General features: G+C 44.9%; 1 protein-coding gene across 1 annotated transcript; it reads left to right on the forward strand.

Moving 5' to 3' along the window:
* The first annotated feature begins 2248 nt into the window (after positions 1 to 2248).
* jakmip3 (Janus kinase and microtubule interacting protein 3) lies at positions 2249 to 21737 on the forward strand. Its single transcript, XM_055229453.1, has 23 exons — positions 2249 to 2281; positions 3090 to 3277; positions 3980 to 4222; positions 4636 to 4875; positions 5062 to 5235; positions 6604 to 6717; positions 7687 to 7842; positions 8320 to 8457; positions 8908 to 8943; positions 9340 to 9411; positions 10135 to 10242; positions 10468 to 10590; positions 13907 to 13990; positions 14114 to 14176; positions 14433 to 14531; positions 14610 to 14708; positions 16143 to 16196; positions 16419 to 16484; positions 17139 to 17207; positions 17779 to 17856; positions 18105 to 18323; positions 21117 to 21182; positions 21331 to 21737. The coding sequence occupies exons 2-23, from the start codon at positions 3152 to 3154 to the stop codon at positions 21379 to 21381; spliced, it is 2478 nt and encodes an 825-aa protein (XP_055085428.1). The 5' UTR covers positions 2249 to 2281; positions 3090 to 3151; the 3' UTR covers positions 21382 to 21737.
* Positions 21738 to 22050: the final 313 nt, after the last annotated feature.

A 22050-nucleotide genomic window follows, 5' to 3' on the forward strand; every position in this document is an offset into this window, starting at 1 on the left:
CGGTACTATTCCAGGTCTAACCTAGGACTAAACCATGTCTATAACAGGACTATTCTAGGTCTAACCTAGGACTAAACCATGTCTATAACAGGACTATTCCAGGTCTAACCTAGGACTAAACCAGGTCTATAACAGGACTATTCCAGGTCTAACCTAGGACTAAACCAGGTCTATAACAGGACTATTCCAGGTCTAACCTAGGACTAAACCAGGTCTATAACAGGACTATTCCAGGTCTAACCTAGGACTAAACCAGGTCTATAACAGGACTATTCCAGGTCTAACCTAGGACTAAACCAGATCTATAACAGGACTATTCCAGGTCTAACCTAGGACTAAACCAGGTCTATAACAGGACTATTCCAGGCGACCTAACCCACTGAGCTAAACCCACAAACTGAAGAGCTCCAAGTCCCACTTGAAGGAGCTGGAACACAATTTGAGAAACACTTTAAGGGAATAAGCAACGCGTGGCAGAGTGGTTAGCCCTCCTGCCCCACAGCTGGAGGGTCTGAGGTTAAGTTCCTGGGTTTATTTCATGTTCGATGTTCTTTAGGTTCTCCTCTGGACCAGGACTCATGTGGGACAAATGGTGTTGTGTTTCAGATGACATCACAACGCTCTATTACTATTTTAGGTAGATATTATAGATTTGCAGTAACATCACGCTGGGGGTTCTTCCCGAATGTCTATGGCAGAATGTTCATCAGTTACCATGGAGACAGTGCTTTTAAGATAAACTGAAAAAATAAAAGATTTAAAAAGCACAGAAGTTTAGAAGTGTAATTTTAGACAAAAAGATGAGAGTGACTAACTGTTGGCTAATGCTAGCTAGCTTGTGACTGTAATGTTATTTGAGGGGGACTTGTTTAACAGCACAAATAATCTCTGCCTGTTGTAGTTCAGCTAAATCAATTCTTCTGATTGTGTTAAAATAAAACTCAGATTAAAGTCTAATTTGAGTAACAGAGCTTCCGACAGAGCAGTGCCTCCGGTTAGCATCACACCCCTAGGGGATTTTGATGGCATCAGCTGCAAAGTATTAAAAGTTTGTAAACAAAACCATTTTGAATTCTGCCACTGGAGGCAAAAGTAAAATGGATCATTATGTGATTTCAATGAAGAAACTGGAATAATCACAGAAAACTACTACTACTACTGCAAATACTACTGCCACTCCTAGTACTATTACCACTACTAATACTACTACTGCCACAGAAAATACTGCTACTGGTATATCAAGAAAAGAGAAAGGTACAGAATATACTACTACTGCTACTGCTACTCCAAATACTACTACTACTACTACTACTACTACTGCAAACAATGCTACTACTATGCTACTATTATATAAAAAAGAGCAAGGAACCAAATATAAAACAAATACCACTTTTACTACTACTACAAATAATATGACTACTACTAGAACAGAAGCAAGGTACTGTCAGTAATTCTAAACATAGTACTCGAGCAAACTACTAAAAATACTACTACTGCAAACACCAGTTATGAGTAGAGACATCTGACCCTATCTGGGAGTTCTGAAAAACACAAATTGAGAAACTAAAAAAACAAATAAAATAAATAATAATAATAATAATAATAATAATAATAATAATAATAATAATAATAAATATTTAAATTCTTATATTTCACATATTTATTACAATTCCCATGTTTTTATTACATTTATCTCATGAATAAATCTCTTCTGCTGCTCATTTTCAAGTGTGACATGTAATACCTTTATTGTCCACCAGAGCGCACCCTTTTAAAACCAGTGAGTGCAGTTCCACCAGATGTCCACCAGACGGCGCTCTGCTGCAGTGCCGCGCTGGGCCTGAGGGGGCGCCCTGCTGTGAGTCAGAGCACAGGTGCATTCTGGGAGACAGAGGAGGAGGCAGAAGGATGCTGCTGTCACTCTGCTGCCTCGTCTCCTTTCCTCCATCCTCGCCTCCTGTGCCCTAGCTCCTACCCCCTCCCTCCTACCCCTTCATCTCCTACCCCCTCATCTCCTACTTCCTAGCTCCTATCTCTTAGCTCCTCGTTTCCTCGTCTCCTAGCTCCTTGTTTCCTTTCCTCACTGCAGAGGAGCAGCTCAGAGGCTAACACACGAGCTAACTCTGAGCCCATTCATTTCTATGTGAGTCTGTGTGTGTCTGTGTTAGTGCATATACATATTTATATATATTTATACTGCACCGAGGACAATCTAAAGAACATCTAAGGAACATCTGAAGAACCCGAGGAACATGCAGGAGCCCAGGGTCCACCACACGCTGTGAGTACTGCCTCAACTTCAGTCTGATCCCAAATGCAGTAACTTTACTCTGCTGCTCTCAGAGTACTGCTCATGTGTACCGTGAGCCTATATGACTGTACTCTTCATGTGTACTCTGTACTACTGCTCATATGTACTCTATACTACTGGAATCCTCATGTGTACTGTGAGCCTATACTATTATGCTCTTCATGTGTACTCTACACTGCTGCTTGTCTGTACTCTATACGACTGTACTCTTCATGTGTACTCTACACTACTGCTCATATGTACTCTATACTACTGGAGTCCTCATGTGTACTGTGAGCCTATACTACAGTACTCTTCATGTGTACTCCATACTACTGTACTCCTAATGTGTATTGTGAGCCTATATCACAGTAATCCTCATGTGTATTCTGTACTACTGTACTCATGTGTACTGTGAGCCTATACTACAGTACTCCTCATGTGTACTCTAAACTACACTACTGCTCCTATGTACTCTATACTACAGTACTCCTCATGTGTACTCTAAACTACACTACTGCTCGTATATACGCTATACTACAGTACTCCTCATGTGTACTCTAAACTACACTACTGCTCGTATGTACTCTATGCTACAATACTACTCATGTGTACTTTACTTTATAGTAAAGTCCTGGTTTAGTCTTGGTTCAGACCTTGTTTAGACCTGGTTCAGTCCTGAATTAGACCTGTTTTAGTCCTGGTTCAGTCCTGGTTCAATCCTGGTTTAGTTCTGGTTTAGACTTGGTTTAGTCCTGGTTTAGTCCTGGTTTAGTCCTGTTTTTTTTCTCTCTTGCAGAAAGTCGAGTCCCGTCTCAGGGGGCGGGGCTGTGTTTGATTGACAGCTGTCACATCAGGATCATGGCCAAAAAAGGCAATGGGGGGCGGGGCAAAACCGACACCATGGCGACACTGCAGGCGGCCAATGAGGAGCTGCGGTCTAAGCTGACGGAGATTCAAATCGAGCTCCAGCAAGAAAAGAGCAAGGTACTAAATATACTATTACCACTACATATACTATTACTACTACATTAAGAAAAGAGCAAGGTACGAAATATACTATTACTACTACTGCAAATACTACTGCCACTCCCAGTGCTATTACTACTGCTAATACTACTACTGCAAATGCTACTACTACTATATCAAGAATAGAGCAAGGTACAGAATATACTAAGACTACTTACAGTACAACTACTACAGCAAATACTACTACTGCTATATCAAGAAAAGAGGTACAGAATATACTGCACATACTTATACTACAAACAACACTACTACTACTGCTACTACTGTGTTTCAATAACTGTTCCTCCATTAAAAAGTTTGGACGCCCCTGACCCTAATCTGTTAAATGGTACCACAGGGATCAGTCTTGGGTTCACTTCTTTTTGTTCCAGATGTGAATAGTTAGTCTTATATTGTAACATTTTTCATAAAGTTAATAGTGAAAAGGTGAAAATAGACTCAATTTAAGATTTATTTTTCACGAAAACTTTTAAAAAGCTACACCACGGAAAAAACCCCATCAGATCTATTGAAATATTATAAACATGTTTTAAAGACGAACGTAAAAATGAACAAAATTATCAAGTGAGATCTGGGCTCAGTGTGTCATGTCTCATTGTGATAGTAGTAGTAGTAGTATTTTCACAGTAGTAGTATTAACAGTACTTTGTGTGTGTACAGGTGAGCAGGCTAGAGCGTGAAAAGGCCCAGGAGCTTAAAGCGGAGCATCACCGTTCCACCGCCGCCATCACAGCGCTCAGGTCCAAACTCCACGAGGAGAAGATGCGTGAGGTGGGCGGAGTCAGGGAGCAGTTACTACGGCAACACGAGATGGAGCTGATGAGGGTCATCAAAATAAAAGACCAAGAGATACACCGACTCAACGCTCTGGTGTCCAGTCTACAACAGGGATCTACGGACAAGGTACTACTATGACTACTACGACTACTACTACTACTACTACTACTACTACTACTACTACTACTAAAGGACCAAGGAAATAGACGTGCTGGTTTATAACTGGTTTATAACTGGTTTAGCCCTGGTTTAGCCCTGGTTAAGTCCTGGTTGAGACCTGGTTGAGTCCTGATTGAGACCTGGTTGAGACCTGCTTTAGTCCTGCTTTAGTCCTGGTTTAGTCCTGGTTGAGACCTGGTTGAGACCTGGTTTAGTCCTGCTTTAGTCCTGCTTTAGTCCTGCTTTAGTCCTGCTTTAGTCCTGCTTTAGTCCTGGTTGAGACCTGGTTGAGACCTGGTTTAGTCCTGCTTTAGTCCTGCTTTAGTCCTGGTTTAGTCCTGGTTCAGTCCTGGTTCCAACCCGGTTCCTCTCCCCCTCAGGTCCGCTCCTCCCTCCTCTCGGACCTGGAGGAGGCTCGGCGTTCCTGGGAGCTGGAGCGTTCCCGTCTGCAGCAGGAGGTGCTGGAGTTGCGCGGTTCCAAGAGGAGCACCGAGGAGGCGCTGAATTCTGCCCAACAGAACGTCCAAGCCCGGTCCAACGAGCTGCGCAACGCCCACTACAAACACCAGGAGGAGCTACAGAGGAGCCGGAGGGAGAGCGAGAGGGAGATACGACGACTGGTGAGAGAGGAGGAGGGAGGGCATCTGGAGTAATGAGGAGGGACAGTGAGATATGACGACTGGTGCGAGAGGGACAGGGCAGGGCATCTGTAGTACTGAGGAGGAAGAGAGAGAGAAGTCTTTCTTGTACTTTCATATCCTCTGTCAGTATGTAGTATATAAATCCTTGCGTGTTGTATGTTTCAGATGGAGGAGATCAGACTGAAGGACCGGGCCGTCTCAGTCCTGGACAAAGCTCTGGGTCTTCAGGCCGGACACGCTCACAGACTACAGCTCCAGACTCAAGCGGCCGAGCAGCAAATCGCTGCGCTCCGAGACGCACAGAGGGCGGGGCCAGGGCCAGGACAGGCCAATCAGAGTGTAAGACATGCACAGAGGGTGGGGTTTAGAGATTACAAAGGTGGAGAGTTTGGGGCAAAGAACAGACCCTTGAGGGACTCCACAGGTCACATATGGGCAGGTGGAGCGACAGGTGGAGGATAAAGGAGAGATACATGCAATGGTGTCAAGTCTACAGTCCTCTCAGACCTGGAGGAGGCTCATTGGTCCTGTTTTAGTCCTGTTTTAGTTCTAGTTTAGTTCTAGTTTAGAACTGGTTTAAAACTGGTTAAGTCCTGATTAAATCCTGTTTTAGTCCTGGTTTAGAACTGGCTATGTCCTGATTTAGTCCTGTTTTAGTCCTGTTTAGTCCAGGTTTAGTCCAGGTTTAGTCCTGTTTTAGTCCAGGTTTAGTCCTGTTTTAGTCCAGGTTTAGTCCAGGTTTAGTCCAGGTTTAGTTAAGGTTTAGTCCAGGTTTAGTCCAGGTTTAGTCCTGTTTTAGTTCAGGTTTAGTCCTGTTTTAGTCCAGGTTTAGTCATGTTTTAGTCCAGGTTTAGTTCTGTTTTAGTCCAGGTTTAGTCCAGGTTTAGTCCTGTTTTAGTCCAGGTTTAGTCCAGGTTTAGTTAAGGTTTAGTCCAGGTTTAGTCCAGGTTTAGTCCTGTTTTAGTTCAGGTTTAGTCCTGTTTTAGTCCAGGTTTAGTCCTGGTTTAGTCATGTTTTAGTCCAGGTTTAGTCCTGTTTTAGTCCTGGTTTAGTCCAGGTTTAGTCTTGTTTTAGTCCTGTTTTAGTCCTGTTTTAGTCCAGGTTTAGTCCTGTTTTAGTACTGTTTTAGTCCTGATTTAGTCCTGTTTTAGTCCAGGTTTAGTCCAGGTTTAGTCCTGTTTTAGTTCAGGTTTAGTCCTGTTTTAGTTCAGGTTTAGTCCTGTTTTAGTCCTGTTTTAGTCCTGTTTTAGTCCTGATTTAGTCCTGTTTTAGTCCTGTTTTAGTACTGTTTTAGTCCTGATTTAGTCCTGTTTTAGTCCAGGTTTAGTCCAGGTTTAGTCCTGTTTTAGTTCAGGTTTAGTCCTGTTTTAGTCCAGGTTTAGTCCTGTTTTAGTCCTGGTTTAGTCCAGGTTTAGTCTTGTTTTAGTCCTGTTTTAGTCCTGTTTTAGTCCTGTTTTAGTCTTGTTTTAGTCCTGTTTTAGTCCAGGTTTAGCCCAGGTTTAGTCCAGGTTTAGTCCTGTTTGATCTACTCTTGGTCCTTGGTTTGGTGCAGGTTCTGTCTCAGGATAGGTGAATGATGTTGTGGGGGTTGAACAGTAAAACATATTTCACACAGTGGGAGCGTGGAAAGGACCAAACTGCTTTTATCTCAGATGCAAGAGGACGTGTTTTTTTCATTAATATTTAATTTTATATTTTGACCTTCAGATTCCCGAGGACAGAGACCTTCGGCGTTTTCAGCTGAAAATCGCAGAGCTGAGTTCAGTCGTTAGGAAACTGGAGGATCGTAACGCACTTCTGTCGGAGGAACGCAACGAACTGGTAACATCTGGAACTATTAACTATATATATGTGTATTATAAAATCACCAATACACACACAATGTTTGTACATCACTCACACAAACACTGAGGGAACACAATGAACTGGAACGTCTGGAACGCTGCCCAACATCATCTGGACAAAGACTGTACACATACAAACAAGACAATACACAAACATGAAGTACTCTGAAACTCTAACATCATATATGCACTTATATACTACACATACTCACATTTATAGAAACACAACAAACTGGTAACATCTGGAACTCTATACATGTTTATAACAACACAACTTATACACATGACACATACATTTACGACGAGCTGTAAGTTAAAGTATAACCAGACCCTAAACATGTAGTAACATCATTTTTACAGTTATATAGTACACATAAACATCATATATACACAGTTATATAGTACACATAAACATCATATATACACAGTTATATAATACACATAAACATCATATATACACAGTTATATAGTACACATAAACATCATATATACACAGTTATATAGTACACATAAACATCATATATACACAGTTATATAGTACACATAAACATCATATATACACAGTTATATAGTACACATAAACATCATATATACACAGTTATATAGTACACATAAACATCATATATACACAGTTATATAGTACACATAAATACATTTAGGGGAGAAATGAACTGTAACTTATCGTCTTCTACAAATATGTTTCTTACAGCCTCTGCAAACATCTGCTATATCTTTATTGTGGACATGTTTTTTTTTTGTATATTTCTCTGTTACAGTTAAAAGACAGAGTGTCAGTGTGTGCTGCTTTTACATATTTATTATATATTTGATCATATATATTTCTGTGTTGTAGCTGAAGCGTCTCAGAGACACAAAGTCTCAGTTTCTTCTGTTCTGGCTGGTTTTATACGTTGTTTATTTATTTAACCATATGTTTCTGTTATAGTTAAAGCGTTTAAGAGACACAGAGTCACAGTTTCTTCCGGTTCTGGACAAAAACAAACGTCTAAGTAAAAAGAACGAGGAGCTGGCTCTGAGCGTCCGTCGCCTCGGCAACAAGCTGCGCTTTGTGACGCAGGAAAACATGGAAATACAATCTATGGTGAGAATACTACTGTTAAACTACTACTATTACTACCATTACTACCACTACTACCACTACTACCACTTCTACCACCACCACCACCACCACTACCACTACCACTACCACTACCACTACTACTACACTGAGGAATAATCATATGTTGTTCTTGTTTAGAAGAACACGTGTTTAGAACAAGACATGCTCTTATAAAATCATGTTGTTCTAAACACATGAAGATGTGTCTAAATATGTGTTTAGAATAACACATGTTGTTTTAAACACGTGTTACTCTAAACATTATTCTACTAAACCTGTTATTCTAAACACGTGTTTAGAAACATGTTTAGACACATGTCTTCGTGTGTTTAATGTGTGTTTAGAACAACACATGTTGTTTTAAACACACGTCCTAAACACATGTTGTTCTAAACACATGTTGTTTTAAACACATGTTGTTCTAAATGTGTTGTGTTGTTCTTGTTATACTATTGTCAGAGGAGACCATCGTCTCTGAACGACCTGGACCGCTCCCACTGCTCTGGTTTCCATGGTTATACCGTGGATGAGAGGGAGATGGAGTTTCTACGGTTACAGGTGATGGAGCAGCAGAACATCATCGATGACCTCAGCAAGGTAACACCTGTCCCCCCACACCATGTACAACTGTACTGTGTAAAGACGAGGACTAAGGGGTGATGTCACCCATAGTGTTCGGCTGGAAGTCTGACCGGTTGCTATCATAGCAACCAAACAGCCAATCTGAAGCAAAGCTGTGGAGGGTAACGCTCCCTGCGTTGCTAACGCTAGCGGGAGCAACCTCAGGGAAAGAAGGCAGCTGATTTTATTTAATGTTCATATCTTGAGTTACGGACACAACAGTGAAATAAAAACACCAGGATGTAGAGCGAGTTAATACAAACATTGTAAGACTCAGATGACGAGCCTCAGTACAGCGTTTACAGAAAGAGGGGCCACAGTTTTCTAATGTTACACACACAAAGAGTTTAATCTTTTCAAATGTAGTTATGGGCAGTAGAAAACCAATCCTGCGCTAACCCTGTGACCTCTGACCTCTGATCCCAGGCCCTGGAGACGGCCGGCTACGTCAAGAACGTGATCGTGAGTATGACTTTATAATGAAGCAGCAACACCTGACATCTGTAGAGCCAAACCTTCACACGAACAAAAGAGCAGAGCTAAAGTGTGAAAGTGTGGACACGTGTCTCATATAAGTCTCCCACAGAGTCACACCTGCTCCGTCTGAAATCATCCAGTTTGAAATCATCTAATCTGAAATCATGACATCATCATCGTTACATCATGTCACACAATATTCTGTCTCTAAGAATAAACTCTGTCAAACTTTGATATGAATATATTTATGATGAGACACACACTTGACTACAGACGCAGAACACGGGATAAACATGCTTAAAACTGTTAAATGGGCAGTGACATCCTCTTCTAACTCTGACCCCTGACCTCTGACCCCTAACCCTCCTCTGTGTCCTGCAGGAGAGAGACCTGCTCTTGAGACACAGACGCCAGGACTCACTGAAGAGGAGAAGAACCTTCAGAGCCTGTAGAGTAAGACCAGGACTAGACCGGGACTAAACCAGGACTAGACTGGGACTAAACCAGGACTAGACTGGGACTAAACCAGGAGAAGACCAGGACTAAACCAGGAGTAGACCGGGACTAAACCAGGAGTAGACCGGGACTAAACCAGGAGTAGACCGGGACTAAACCAGGACTAAACCAGGACTACACCAGGACTACACCAGGACTAAACAGGACTAAACCAGGACTAAACCAGGACTAAATCAGGACTAAACCAGGACTAAACCAGGATTAAACCAGGACTAAACCAGGATTAAACCAGGACTGGACCAGAACTAGATCAGGACTACACCAGAACTAAATCAGAACTAAACCAGGACTGAACCATGACTGGACAAGGACTGGACCAGGACTAAACCAGGACTAAACTAGAACTAGATCAGGACTAAACCAGAATTAAATCAGGACAAAACCAGGATTAAACCAGGACTGGACCAGAACTAGATCAGGACTACACCAGAACTAAATCAGAACTAAACCAGGACTGAACCATGACTGGACAAGGACTGGACCAGGACTAAACCAGGACTAAACTAGAACTAGATCAGGACTAAACCAGAATTAAATCAGGACAAAACCAGGTCTAAACTAGTACTAAATCAGGGGTAAAACTAAAACTAAACCAGGACTAAACCAGGACTGAATCAGTACTAAATCAGGACTAAACTCTCATTTTTTTTACTGTTTCAGGTTATCGAGACGTTTTTTGGTTATGATGAAGAGGCTTCGTTCGACTCAGATGGATCGACTCCTTCGATCCACACAGACCGGACCCCAGACCAGGAGCCGGACTCAGAGGTACTGGACCAGAACCGTCAGATCCTCTCACAGACTGTGTAAAAAAGTGGCTAGTGGGTTTACTGCGTCCAGAAATATATAGTCTGTAGATCTCAAAGGACTCAAAGCTCAAAGTGGACTTGGACAAACCCTGATCCTGCTGCTGACCCGGAACTAGTCCTGTCAGTCATCTCCTCTCTGTCCTCTGATTGGTTCTTATTGCTGCCCTGTCTGTGATTGGCTCAGGTGCGTGAGGAGGCGGAGCTCAGGTATCGTCAGTTGAATCAGGAGTACCAGGCTCTACAGAGGGCATATGCACTCCTGTCTCAGACCTGCGGAGGGCGTTATGACCCAGAGACTGAGATCAAGGTAAGTGATCACCTTCGACATAACCCTAACCCTGTATTTATGTATTTATGTTTTTATATCCCCCTCCCCGAACCGCCACCTTAACGTGGTGGAGGGGTTTGAGCACCCGAATGATCCTGGGAGGTATGTTGTCGGGGGCTTCATGCACCTGGTAGGGTCACCCATGGCAAACAGGTCCTGGGAGACGGGTCTGACTAAGAGCGGTTCAGAAGCCCATGAAGAAAACCGGGGCCCCACCCTGGAGCTAGGCCTAGGGTGGGTGCTCGCTAGCGAGCGTCTGGTGGCCGGGCCTTTCCCCATGGGGCCCGGCCGGGCCCAGCCCGAAGGAACAACGTGGGGCCGTCCTCCCGTGGACCCACCACCTGTGAGAGGAGCCATGAGGGGCGGGTGCAGAGAGATCTGGGTGGCAGTCGAAGGCGGAGACCTCGACGACCGGATCTCCGGACATGGAGACTAGCTCTGGGGACATGGAATGTCACCTCGCTGGGGGGGAAGGAGCCTAAGCTTGTGCGGAGGTTGAGCGTTACCGGCTAGATATAGTCGGCCTCACCTCCACGCACAGCTTGGGCTCTGGAACCCAACTTCTTGAGAGGGGTTGGACTCTCCATTTCTCTGGCGTTGCCCGCGAGAGGGTCGCGTCCCTGCGCCTTCGGGTCGGGGACAGGTCTCTCACTGTTGTGTCGGCCTACGGGCCAAACAGCAGTGTGGAGTACCTGGCCTTCTTGGAGTCCCTGGGAGGGGTACTAGACAGTGCACCAACCGGGGACTCCGTTGTTCTCCTGGGGGACTTCAATGCCCATGTGGGTAATGACAGTGACATTTGGAGGGGCATGATTGGGAGGAACAGACTCCCTGATCTGAACCCGAGCGGTGTTTTGTTATTGGACTTCTGTGCTAGTCACAGTTTGTCCATAACAAACACCATGTTCGAGCACAAGGGTGTCCATCGGTGCACGTGGCACCAGGACACTCTAGGTCGGAGGTCGATGATCGACTTTGTTGTCGTGTCATCTGACCTCCGACTGCGTGTCTTGGACACTCAGGTGAAGAGAGGGGCTGAGCTGTCAACTGATCACCACCTGGTGGTGAGTTGGATCCGCTGGCGGAGGAGGAAGCCGGACAGACCTGGCAGGCCCAAGCGCATCGTGAGGGTCTGCTGGGAACGTCTGGCGGAGCCCTCTGTCAGAGGGGTCTTCAACTCCCACCTCCGGGAGAGCTTCTCCCTGATCCCGGGGGAGGCTGGGGACATGGACTCTGAGTGGGCCATGTTCTCCACCTCTATTGCCAATGCGGCTACTCGTAGTTGTGGTCGTAAGGTCTGCGGTGCTTGTCGCGGCAGCAATCCCCGAACCCGGTGGTGGACACCGGAAGTAAGGGATGCCGTCAAGCTGAAGAAGGAGTCCTATCGAGCCTTGTTGGCTCATGGGACTCCTGAGGCAGCTGATGAGTACCAGTGGGCCAAGTGTGCCGCGGCTCGTGCAGTCATAGAGGCAAAAACTCGGGGTTGGGAGGAGTTCGGGGAGGCCATGGAGGAGGACTATCGGACGGCCTCAAAGAGATTCTGGCAAACTGTCCGACGCCTCAGGAGGGGGAAGCAATGCTTCACCAACACTGTTTACAGTGCGGGTGGAGAGCTGCTGACCTCGACTGGGGATGTTGTTGGGCGGTGGAAGGAATACTTTGAGGATCTCCTCAATCCCACTGTCACTTCTTCCGAGGAGGAAGCAGAAACTGGGGAGGCGGACTCGTCCATCACCCTGGCTGAAGTCACTGAGGTGGTTGGCAAGCTCCTCGGTGGCAAGGCTGGATGAGATCCGTCCTGAATACCTCAAGTCTCTGGATGTTGTGGGGCTGTCTTGGCTGACACGTCTCTGCAACATTGCGTAGCGGGACAGTACCTGTGGAATGGCAGACCAGGATGGTGGTCCCTCTGTATAAGAAGGGGGACCGGAGGGTGTGTTCCAATTACAGGGGAATCACACTCCTCAGCCTTCCCGGTAAGGTCTATTCCAGGGTACTGGAGAGGAGAATCCGACCGATAGTCGAACCTCAGATTCAGGAGGAGCAGTGTGGTTTTCGTCCTGGTCGTGGAACACTGGACCAGCTATACTCTCCATCGGGTCCTCGAGGGTTCATGGGAGTTTGCCCAACCAGTCCACATGTGTTTTGTGGATCTGGAGAAGGCATTCGACCGTGTCCCTCATGGTGTCCTTTGGGAGGTGCTCTGGGAGTATGGGATCCGGGGCTCTTTGCTAAGGGCTGTCTGGTCCCTGTATGACTGGAGCAGGAGCTGTGTTCATTGCCGGCAGTAAGTCAGACCTGTTCCCGGTGCATGTCGGACTCCGCCAGGGCTGCCCTTTGTCACTGGTTCTGTTCATTATATTTATGGACAGAATTTCTAGGTGCAGCCAGGGGCCGAAGGGGGTCTGGTTTGGGAACCACAAGATTTCATCTCTGCTGTTTGCGGATGATGTTGTCCTGATGGCTTCTTCGAGCCAGGACCTGCAGCAGGCACTGGGGCGGTTTGCAGCCGAGTGTGAAGCAGCTGGGATGAGAATCAGCTCCTCCAAATCCGAGGCCATGGTGCTCGACCGGAAAAAGGTGGTTTGCTCTCTCCGGGTGGGTGGTGAGTTTCTGCCTCAAGTGGAGGAGTTCAAGTATCTCGGGGTCTTGTTCACGAGTGAGGGAAGGATGGAGCATGAGATTGACAGGCGGATCGGTGCAGCATCTGCAGTGATGCGGTCGCTGTATCGGTCCGTTGTGGTAAAGAAGGAGCTGAGCCCAAAGGCAAAGCTCTCGATTTACCGGTCAATCTACGTTCCTACCCTCACCTATGGTCATAAGCTCTGGGTAATGACCGAAAGGACAAGGTCCTACAAGCAGCTGAAATGGGTTTCCTCCGCAGGGTGGCTTGGCGCACCCTTAGGGATAGGGTGAGGAGCTCAGTCACACGGGAGGAGCTCGGAGTAGAGCCGCTGCTCCTACACGTTGAGAGGAACCAGCTGAGGTGGCTCGGGCATCTGCTCAGGATGCCTCCTGGACGCCTCCCTAGGGAGGTGTTCTGGACATGTCCCACCGGGAGGAGGCCCCGGGGAAGACCCAGGACACGCTGGAGGGACTATGTCTCTCTGGCCTGGGAACGCCTTGGGGTCCCACCGGAGGAGCTGGAGGAAGTGTCCAGGGTGAGGGAAGTCTGGGAGTCCCTGCTTAGACTGCTGCCCCTGCGACCCGGCCCCGGATAAGCGGAAGAAAATGGATGGATGGATGTTTTTATATTTACATGTTTAAATGTTTGTGTGTTTTGTTTATGTTCCAGAGTCGGGAGCAGCTTCTGGTGGAGCTCAGTTTATATCAAACCAAAGTCACAGACCTGGAGTCAGCTCTCAAACAACAGGGACAGGTATTTATTTTTTTATTTATCTATAGAACATGTGTATATGTGTGTGTTTGTGTTATACCTATAGAACATGTGTGTGTGTTTGTGTTATACCTATAGAACATGTGTGTGTGTTTATCTGTTCAGGACTTGAAGTGGGTGGAGGAGAAGCAGGCTCTGTTCCAGAGGAACCAGGAGCTCCTGGAGAAGGTCAGATGTTCTGTGCTTCATGGAGACTGTGGCAAACAGAGAGGATGATGGGAGATGGAGTTTGCTCTGTATGTAGGCCTGCAGATGGACATTAGCATTTACCATCATTTATAATACTCTGTGCAGAGTACTTTTACTGCAGCACTGTAATCACAGCTGCGTGCTCCTCACAGATGATGGGAGCTGTAGTTTTTATACAGTTGCTGTTGTATTTTTGTTCTGTATCTGTTTATAACATATCTGTGTTGTATTTCAGTTGTCAGACTCTGAGTGTGAGGAGCTGCGTCTGAGGAGTGAAATCCAGGACGTGAGGGACCAGAATGAACTGTTAGAGTTTAGGATCCTAGAACTGGAGGTCAGTCTGACCCCTAACTTCTGACCCCTGTCCTCTGTGACCTATGACCCTAACCCTGAGCTTGTCTGCCCCCTATAGGAGAGGGAGCGCCGGTCTCCAGCTCTCACCTTCCAACAACTACATTTCCCAGAAGGCCTCAGTGCTCTGCAGATTTACTGCCAGGCCGAGGGCATCACTGTGAGTACTACCAGGATCATAACCAGATCTAAAGGGTCCAGAGAAGTACTCAAGTACTCAGGAGCCAAGTGCACCAGTTTGACTGAGGACTAGTCTTAACCATAAACTGTACATATGTCTGGACATAGCTAACCTGCTAGCCTCCTCACTTCCTGTTTGGAACAGGAAGTGAGGAGGGGCACGATTCAGATCCATCAACTCTATTGAACTTGAATTTTCTATTGAAAAAAACTGTGGCCCCTCTTCCTGTAACTGCTGCTGACAGGCTGGTCCTTTTGGTCTTAAAATGATTGGGGTTTTTATTTCACCATGTCAAAGATATGAACATTAATAACAGACCAATCAGGCGCCTTCTTTGCTCGAGGTTGCACTCATTAGCATTAGCGACTGGTTTGATTGACAGTATTGCTAAGCACTTGCCCCCCTGTAGGAGGGGCGTTACCCTCAAATATGAAACTGGACTCCAGATTTGCCAGAATAACTGCTCCTTGATGAGCTTTGTTTGGAGCTGAACACTGTGGGTCACACTTACTTAGTCCACTTGTTTATACAGTCTATGGTCTTAACCTTGCGCCCGACTTAAAATCTGAAAGTTAGGAGCAGTGCACCACCCAGTGCTACGCCCAGGTGTAACCTTTACTCTCAATGTGGAGCAGGTGTAAGTCCTGAGAGAACATGAGAAACTGCTCTGTCTGCTCATATGTGCCCACTGCTGTGGCTCTGATTCAGCGGGGATGTGGTGACTCGCTCTTGGCCCTGTGGTCTCTCCCTCTCTCTTCCTCTCTCCTCTTTCCCTCTTTGTCCCGTAGGCTCTTTCTCTCTCTTCCTCTCTCCTCTTTCCCTCTCTGTCCCGTAGGCTCTTTCTCTCTCGTGTGCTCTCAGTGCTGGCCACTGCAGCCTGCTTCACACTCTGAACTCATATTTTAATTACAGATCCTTCCAGTACTGCAGCTCCACTGGATAATTTACACTGACTAAAGAACCTTTGTTGAACCAGGAAACAAGCACAGAACCCAGGCACAGCTACGGCCAGACACACGCTACGATCAGGTACAGCTTCAGTCGGGCACAACTACGACTGGGTGCAGCTACGACCATGTGCAACTGAGACTGGGCTTAACTTGAGCTGCTGCACTTGTACTAACTCCATTCACTGTGTTGGACGTAGCTAAGCCCAGAGAAGAACTAGGACCAACACGACTTAAGACCAACTGGTGCACTTGGCTCCTGGATCATAACCAGATCTGAAAGGTCCAGAGAGGTACTTAAGATCATAACCAGTTCTGAAAGCTCCAGAGAGGTACTTAGGATCATAACCAGTTCTGAAAGGTCCAGAGGTTCTCCTGACCAGGATCATAACCAGATCTGGGTCCTGGCTCAGACCTGGACCTTAGACCAGGCTGAAACCCCATGTGTCTGGTGCTTCTGTTGCAGGACATTGTGATGACTGATCTGATGAAGAAGTTGGACATTTTGGGCGATAACGCCGTAAGTGTATGTTCCTTTATTTATGTTACATTTGTTTAAAGGCTGATACAGGGCCATAAAGACCAGGGACCTTAGACCTTAGACTGGAACAGGGACCTCAGACCTTAAACCAGACCAGGAACCAGAGACCAGACCAGAGAACTGGACTAAGACCTGGCCTTAGACCTGGACTCAGACCTGGCCTTAGATCTGGACTCAGTCTCAGTCTGGTCTTTTGTTCAGAACCTGTCAAATGAGGAGCAGGTGGTGGTGATACAGGCGCGGACGGTGCTGACTCTGGCGGAGAAGGTACACACTTTTACACTCATCACAATATCGATTCTTTGCAGTGACATCACACTGGGGGGTTCTACATGCATGTCTATGGTGGAATGTTCAAAATTGGCTAAACTGTTGGCTAACGCCAGCTACACTGTGACTAATATTATTTGAGAGAGACGTGTTTAACGGCACAGATTAGCTCATCTGTTGTAGTTCAGCAAAGTCAGTTCTTCATGTGACTTCAAATGTTTGGACACTTCTGTAATAAATATGTTCATATAATGGTGGTTCTTACTTAATTTTTCCTCTCATCCTTTGCTCCTCTTTTTCCCCTCTCTCCATCTCTTGTTTCTCTCCCCTCTCTCTCCTCTCTTTGCTCTTTCTCTCCTCTCTTCCTTCTCTTCTCTCTCTCTCTCCTCGTCTTCCCTCTCCTTTTTCTGTCTCCCTGTTTTTCCTCTCCTCTATCTCTTTCTCCGCTCTTCTCTCTCTCTGTCTGTCTGTCTCTCTGTCTTCCCTCTCTTATTTTTCTCTCTCTGTCTCTCCTGTCTTCCCTGTCTCATTTTTCTCCGTCTCTCCTGTCTTCCCTCTCTCATTTTTCTCTTTCTCTCCTGTCTTCCCTCTCTCATTTTTCTCTTTCTCTCCTGTCTTCCCTCTCTTTTCTCTTCTCTTTCTTTCTGTCAGTGGTTGGAGTCGATAGAAATGACTCGTTCTGCTCTGAACCAAACCAGACTGGACATCCAGAACGAGAAGGTACTTCACTCCCCCATAATACTGCAGAATAATACTCTGTAGTACTACAGTACTTTAAACAGTACTACAGTATGAATAGTCATATGAGCACAAAGGAGAAGCTAAACTGAAGGTATACCTGCATACTTCAGTTGTAATAGTAGTGGTAGTAGTTTTAGTAGTAGTAGTAGTACTCTGAGAGTACTTGTATTTGTGTACAAGATAAAGGAATATCTGTATAGCAACAGGAATAGTAGTAGTAGTAGTAGTATTAGTAGCAGTAGTAGTAGTAGTAGTAGTATTAGTAGTACGAGTACTATGACAGTACTTGTATTTACAGGAGCAGTTCTCTAAACTAAAGGGGTATCTATATACTGCAGTAGCAGTAGTAGTACAAGTACTATGACAGTACTTGTATTTACAGGAGCAGTTCTCTAAACTAAAGGGGTATCTATATACTGCAGTAGCAGTAGTAGTACGAGTACTATGACAGTACTTGTATTTACAGGAGCAGTTCTCTAAACTAAAGGGGTATCTATATACTGCAGTAGCAGTAGTAGTACAAGTACTATGACAGTACTTGTGTTTACAGGAGCAGTTCTCTAAACTAAAGGGGTACCTGGATGAGGAGCTGGACTTCAGGAAACAGTCGATGGATGAAGCTCATAAGGTCTGACCCCATTTTATTGTCTGAGAATCAGGAAATGCGTGTTGGCATGCTAGTTGTTTTTATTTTTTACTGTACCTGCGCTCTGGTCTCTGAGAGCTGTGAAAAGTGCTTATAAACTCATTGTGGTGAATAATTAGAGTAAGTTTCTGTAGATTTTCACATTTTTAAGACGGTAAAATGAGGTACACAGACTTTAAATACTGTATTTGTATTATTACTATGTGTTTTATATTTCATTATACTCACAGCGTATCTTGGAGCTGGAGGCCATGCTGTACGAGGCCTTGCGTCTCGAGGAGCAGACGTCTCTCAAACAGGAGGTGCGAGCTGATAGGTTGACGGAGGAGCAGAGGGCGGAGCTAAGCAGAGCCGTGGACCAATGGAAACGCAACGTGATGTGTGAGCTCCGAGAACGCGACGCACAAATCCTGAGGGAGCGGATGGAGTTACTGCACTTAGCACAACAGGTACTCTAGAAATATATGAGTAAGTACTACTACAACTACTACTGTTAGTTTATTACTACTACTACCACTACTAAGACTGGAAATATATTAAAATTAAATCAATAAATAAATAAATAGCAAATTGACCTACTGATACTACTACTACAACTACATAGTAAATGCTGCTACCACTACTACTACTACTACTGCTGCTACTGCTAATATTACTGCACCTAGCACAACAGGTACATTAATACTTCTTCTACTGTTGTTACTGTACAACTACTACTACTTATACTACAACTTATCATAATAGTAATAATCCTGAGTGAGTGAATGGAGGTACTGCATCTAGCACAACAGGTGCTAATATATGTATAAGCAAATGTATTACTACTGATTCTAGTTCTACTACTACTGTTTTTACTGCACCTAGTACAACAGCTGTATAAATACTACTACTGATACTGTACTACTACTGCTGCTACTACTGTTACTATACTATTACCACTATAACTACAACAACAACGAATATTAATACTACCTGAAGGAGCGAATGGAGCTGCTGCACTTAAGTCAGGGCCGGCCCAAACCTTTAAGGGCCCTAATCTGAATCTGTCCTCAGGGGCCCTCTCCACTTCAGAGCCACATATTTATATTTAACAACTTTAAGACATCATCACAACCACTGATACAAAGACTGAACATGCTACAGGCTCAACAGAAATAACCACAACAGAGTAAAAACATGAGACGAAGGAGCGTCTGTCAGAGAAATTTTAAAATTATGGACATTTTTTCTTGGTTTCTGGTGCATTTTAATGTTTCATTTGACTAACGTGGACTTACATTTATCAATTCTTTATGTCAAATATTCTTTATATAAAATGCAGAAGTGAATGGAGTTGGCAAATGACGTACTTAAACAAAGAGTACACTGTCTTCAAAATCACATAACTCAAGAAGTACAAAGTATTGATCCAAGTAAGTCGTTGTACAAGAGAAACATCCTGGACATAACATCAGATTTATAATCATCAGATCATTTGGACTGAACTTTAAATAAGAGGATTTTAGGATCATATTATTTTTATGTTTATTGTCAGGCTTTGGATCCTGTGATTACACGTAAATGCAAATATTAAAGAGTAGGATGCACCAATACGACACCAGTATCAGGAGCCAGTACTCGTACTCGTCAATGGGCTGCCGATACCAAGAGCCGATACCACTGTGTCTGTGCTGCTTGTTTGAGACTCACAGCTCGTCTCTCCATAGATCAGAGTCATAAAGCTGCACATGCACAGAGGTGACCATAAAAGTGCACATTCACTGTTCTGCACATTAAGCTCAGCTGTGACACATGAAATATACAAATATTTAGGACTCTAAATGTTTGTATCGTTCACAGAGGATCAGCGCAGTGCCTGTGTTTACAACAGTAGCTAAGTGGCTCTGGTGATTATTTGTGCTGCAGTGAAACTTATTATAATTAACAAACACATTTAGAGACTGAATAGAGCGAGTTCAGAGATTTAAAAAGACGCATATCATGTCCATATGGCGTCTGTGGTAAAAGTAACACAACAGTCTCTGTTATGCTAAGAGTGGCTCGTTAGCAGTTAGCCTGTTAGCAGTTAGCGCAGTCTGTAAAGAGGTACATATTAAAGCCAGGGGCTACTACAATGATTTCAGTGATAAGATAAGAATTCTAAGATGAAAAACTAGGCCATACTATAAAAATCCTACGAAATGGATAAAAATAATGTCTGGAAACTGTATTTTTACTCAGTATCGGCGAGTACTCAAAATGAAGTACTAGTACTCGTTTCCGCAGTGGTATCGGTTCATCTCTATATGAGTATTCACATTCAGGAGTCGTTCAGGTCGTTCTTTGGTCCAGCAGATGTAACAAAGAGGTTCATCTGTGTTAATGTCACAGAAGAAGATTTAACCACACGCACTTCATCTGATGTTTAGAGACAAAAGGACCAGACACAACAGACTCTGAGGTGTGTCCTGTCTGTCCTCTGTCCCTCTGAGGTGTGTCCTGTCTGTCCTCTGTCCTTCTCAGGTGTGTCCTGTCTGTCCTCTGTCCCTCTCAGGTGTGTCCTTCTCTGCACAATTACACACGTCCACCATCTCTGTTTTATCTACAGGTCCGACGTGTCAAGTGGGACATATTTTGAGTTTTCTCTGAAAAGTTCCTCTTTCCCCAAAACATCTCCCTCTGGGCCTTTTCATATATTGTCTTGTACTTTAGATAAACTGAACTTCACTAAATAGTCTTTTAGTTTGTAAAACACTCATTCAAATGTCCCTCTGCCTCTGTTTCCCAGAGTGCACCTGGAGGGAGGGGTCCTTCACACATGTAGCTGCCCACACCACTGCCCCACTCAAAAACAAATGTAGCAGCACATGTCTAACTACTGGAAATAAAATACATATACTCATTTAAGATGGATATGTAGACTAGTATGAACACACGAGCGACATTTAGTTTTCAGAAAAAAAAACTTTCCAAACATTATTTTAACTATAAACGTATGGGCTCTTGGGGGCCCTCTAGTGGCCTGGGGGCCCTAAGCAGCTGCTCAGTCTGTGCATAGACTGGGCCGGCCCTGCTGTAAGTATATGTACTACTACTATTACTTCTACTTATTCATTTACACCGAAGAGAGGAGGTGTGCTGCTCATGGACACAACAGCAGCATAGAGCCTGGTCTTAAACTGAACTGAATTTTGTTTGAATGTTTTGGTTTTTTTATTGACCCTAATCTCACTTTAATTTAAATATTGTCTTTTTGTGTCCAGAGAAACAAAGACTTGGAGGAGGTGATCGAAGCACAGAAACGGCAGATCAAAGAGCTCGAGGAGAAGGTCAGTCTCAGTGCTCTTTTATTCTGAAAGGGTCTCAGCACAAGGCCCTTTTTAGGACTGGATCTTGTGCTGGGGCTTTATGTCTGAGGCTCTTATTGTGAAGGGCAGGTCACAGACTCTAACCTGAGCTTTTATTGTGACGTTTCAGTTCCTCTTCCTGTTCCTCTTCTTCTCTCTGGCCTTCATCCTCTGGTCCTAACCCCGGATCACAACTGAATCATAACCAGACTAAATTTGGTCCTAATCCCGGATCACAACTGGACTAAAAGTGGTCCTAACTCCAGATCACACCTGGATCGCAACCAGACTAAATGTGGTCCTAACCCTGGATCATAACCAGACTAAATGTGGTCCTAAAGCCAGATCATAACCGGACTAAACCTCGTCTAACCCCGGATCAGAAGAAGGACTAAACTTGGTATGGATCAGAGGTGAACCTTAACCACAGTTTACTGGACTTTATGGACTTCCTCCATTGTCTCCTCCTCTCCTCTCATCTTCTCCTCCTCCTCTCATCCTGTCTTCTCTGCTCCTCTCCTCTTCCACGTCTCCTCTTTTCCTCTTCTCTCTTCCTCTCCTCCTCTCCGTTCTCTCCTTCTCTCCTCCTCTCCCTTCTCTCCTCTTCCTCTCCTCTCCTGGCTGTTTACTGACTTCTGTCTGTTTTGGTCCTCCTCTCTTCTCTCCTCCTTCTTCTCCTCTCCTCCTCTCTCTCCCTCTTCCTATCCTTTCTTCTCCTCCTCTTCTCCTCCTTCTCTCCTCCCTCTCTCTTCCTTTCCTCCTCTCCTCCTCCTCCTCCTCCACCTCTCTTCCCTCTCTCCCTCCGTCCTGGCTGTTTACTGACTTCCGTCTGTTTTGGTGCTGAAAACGT

This window comes from Periophthalmus magnuspinnatus, chromosome 19 (genome assembly GCF_009829125.3).
Source record: "Periophthalmus magnuspinnatus isolate fPerMag1 chromosome 19, fPerMag1.2.pri, whole genome shotgun sequence".
Taxonomy (NCBI): domain Eukaryota; kingdom Metazoa; phylum Chordata; class Actinopteri; order Gobiiformes; family Gobiidae; genus Periophthalmus; species Periophthalmus magnuspinnatus.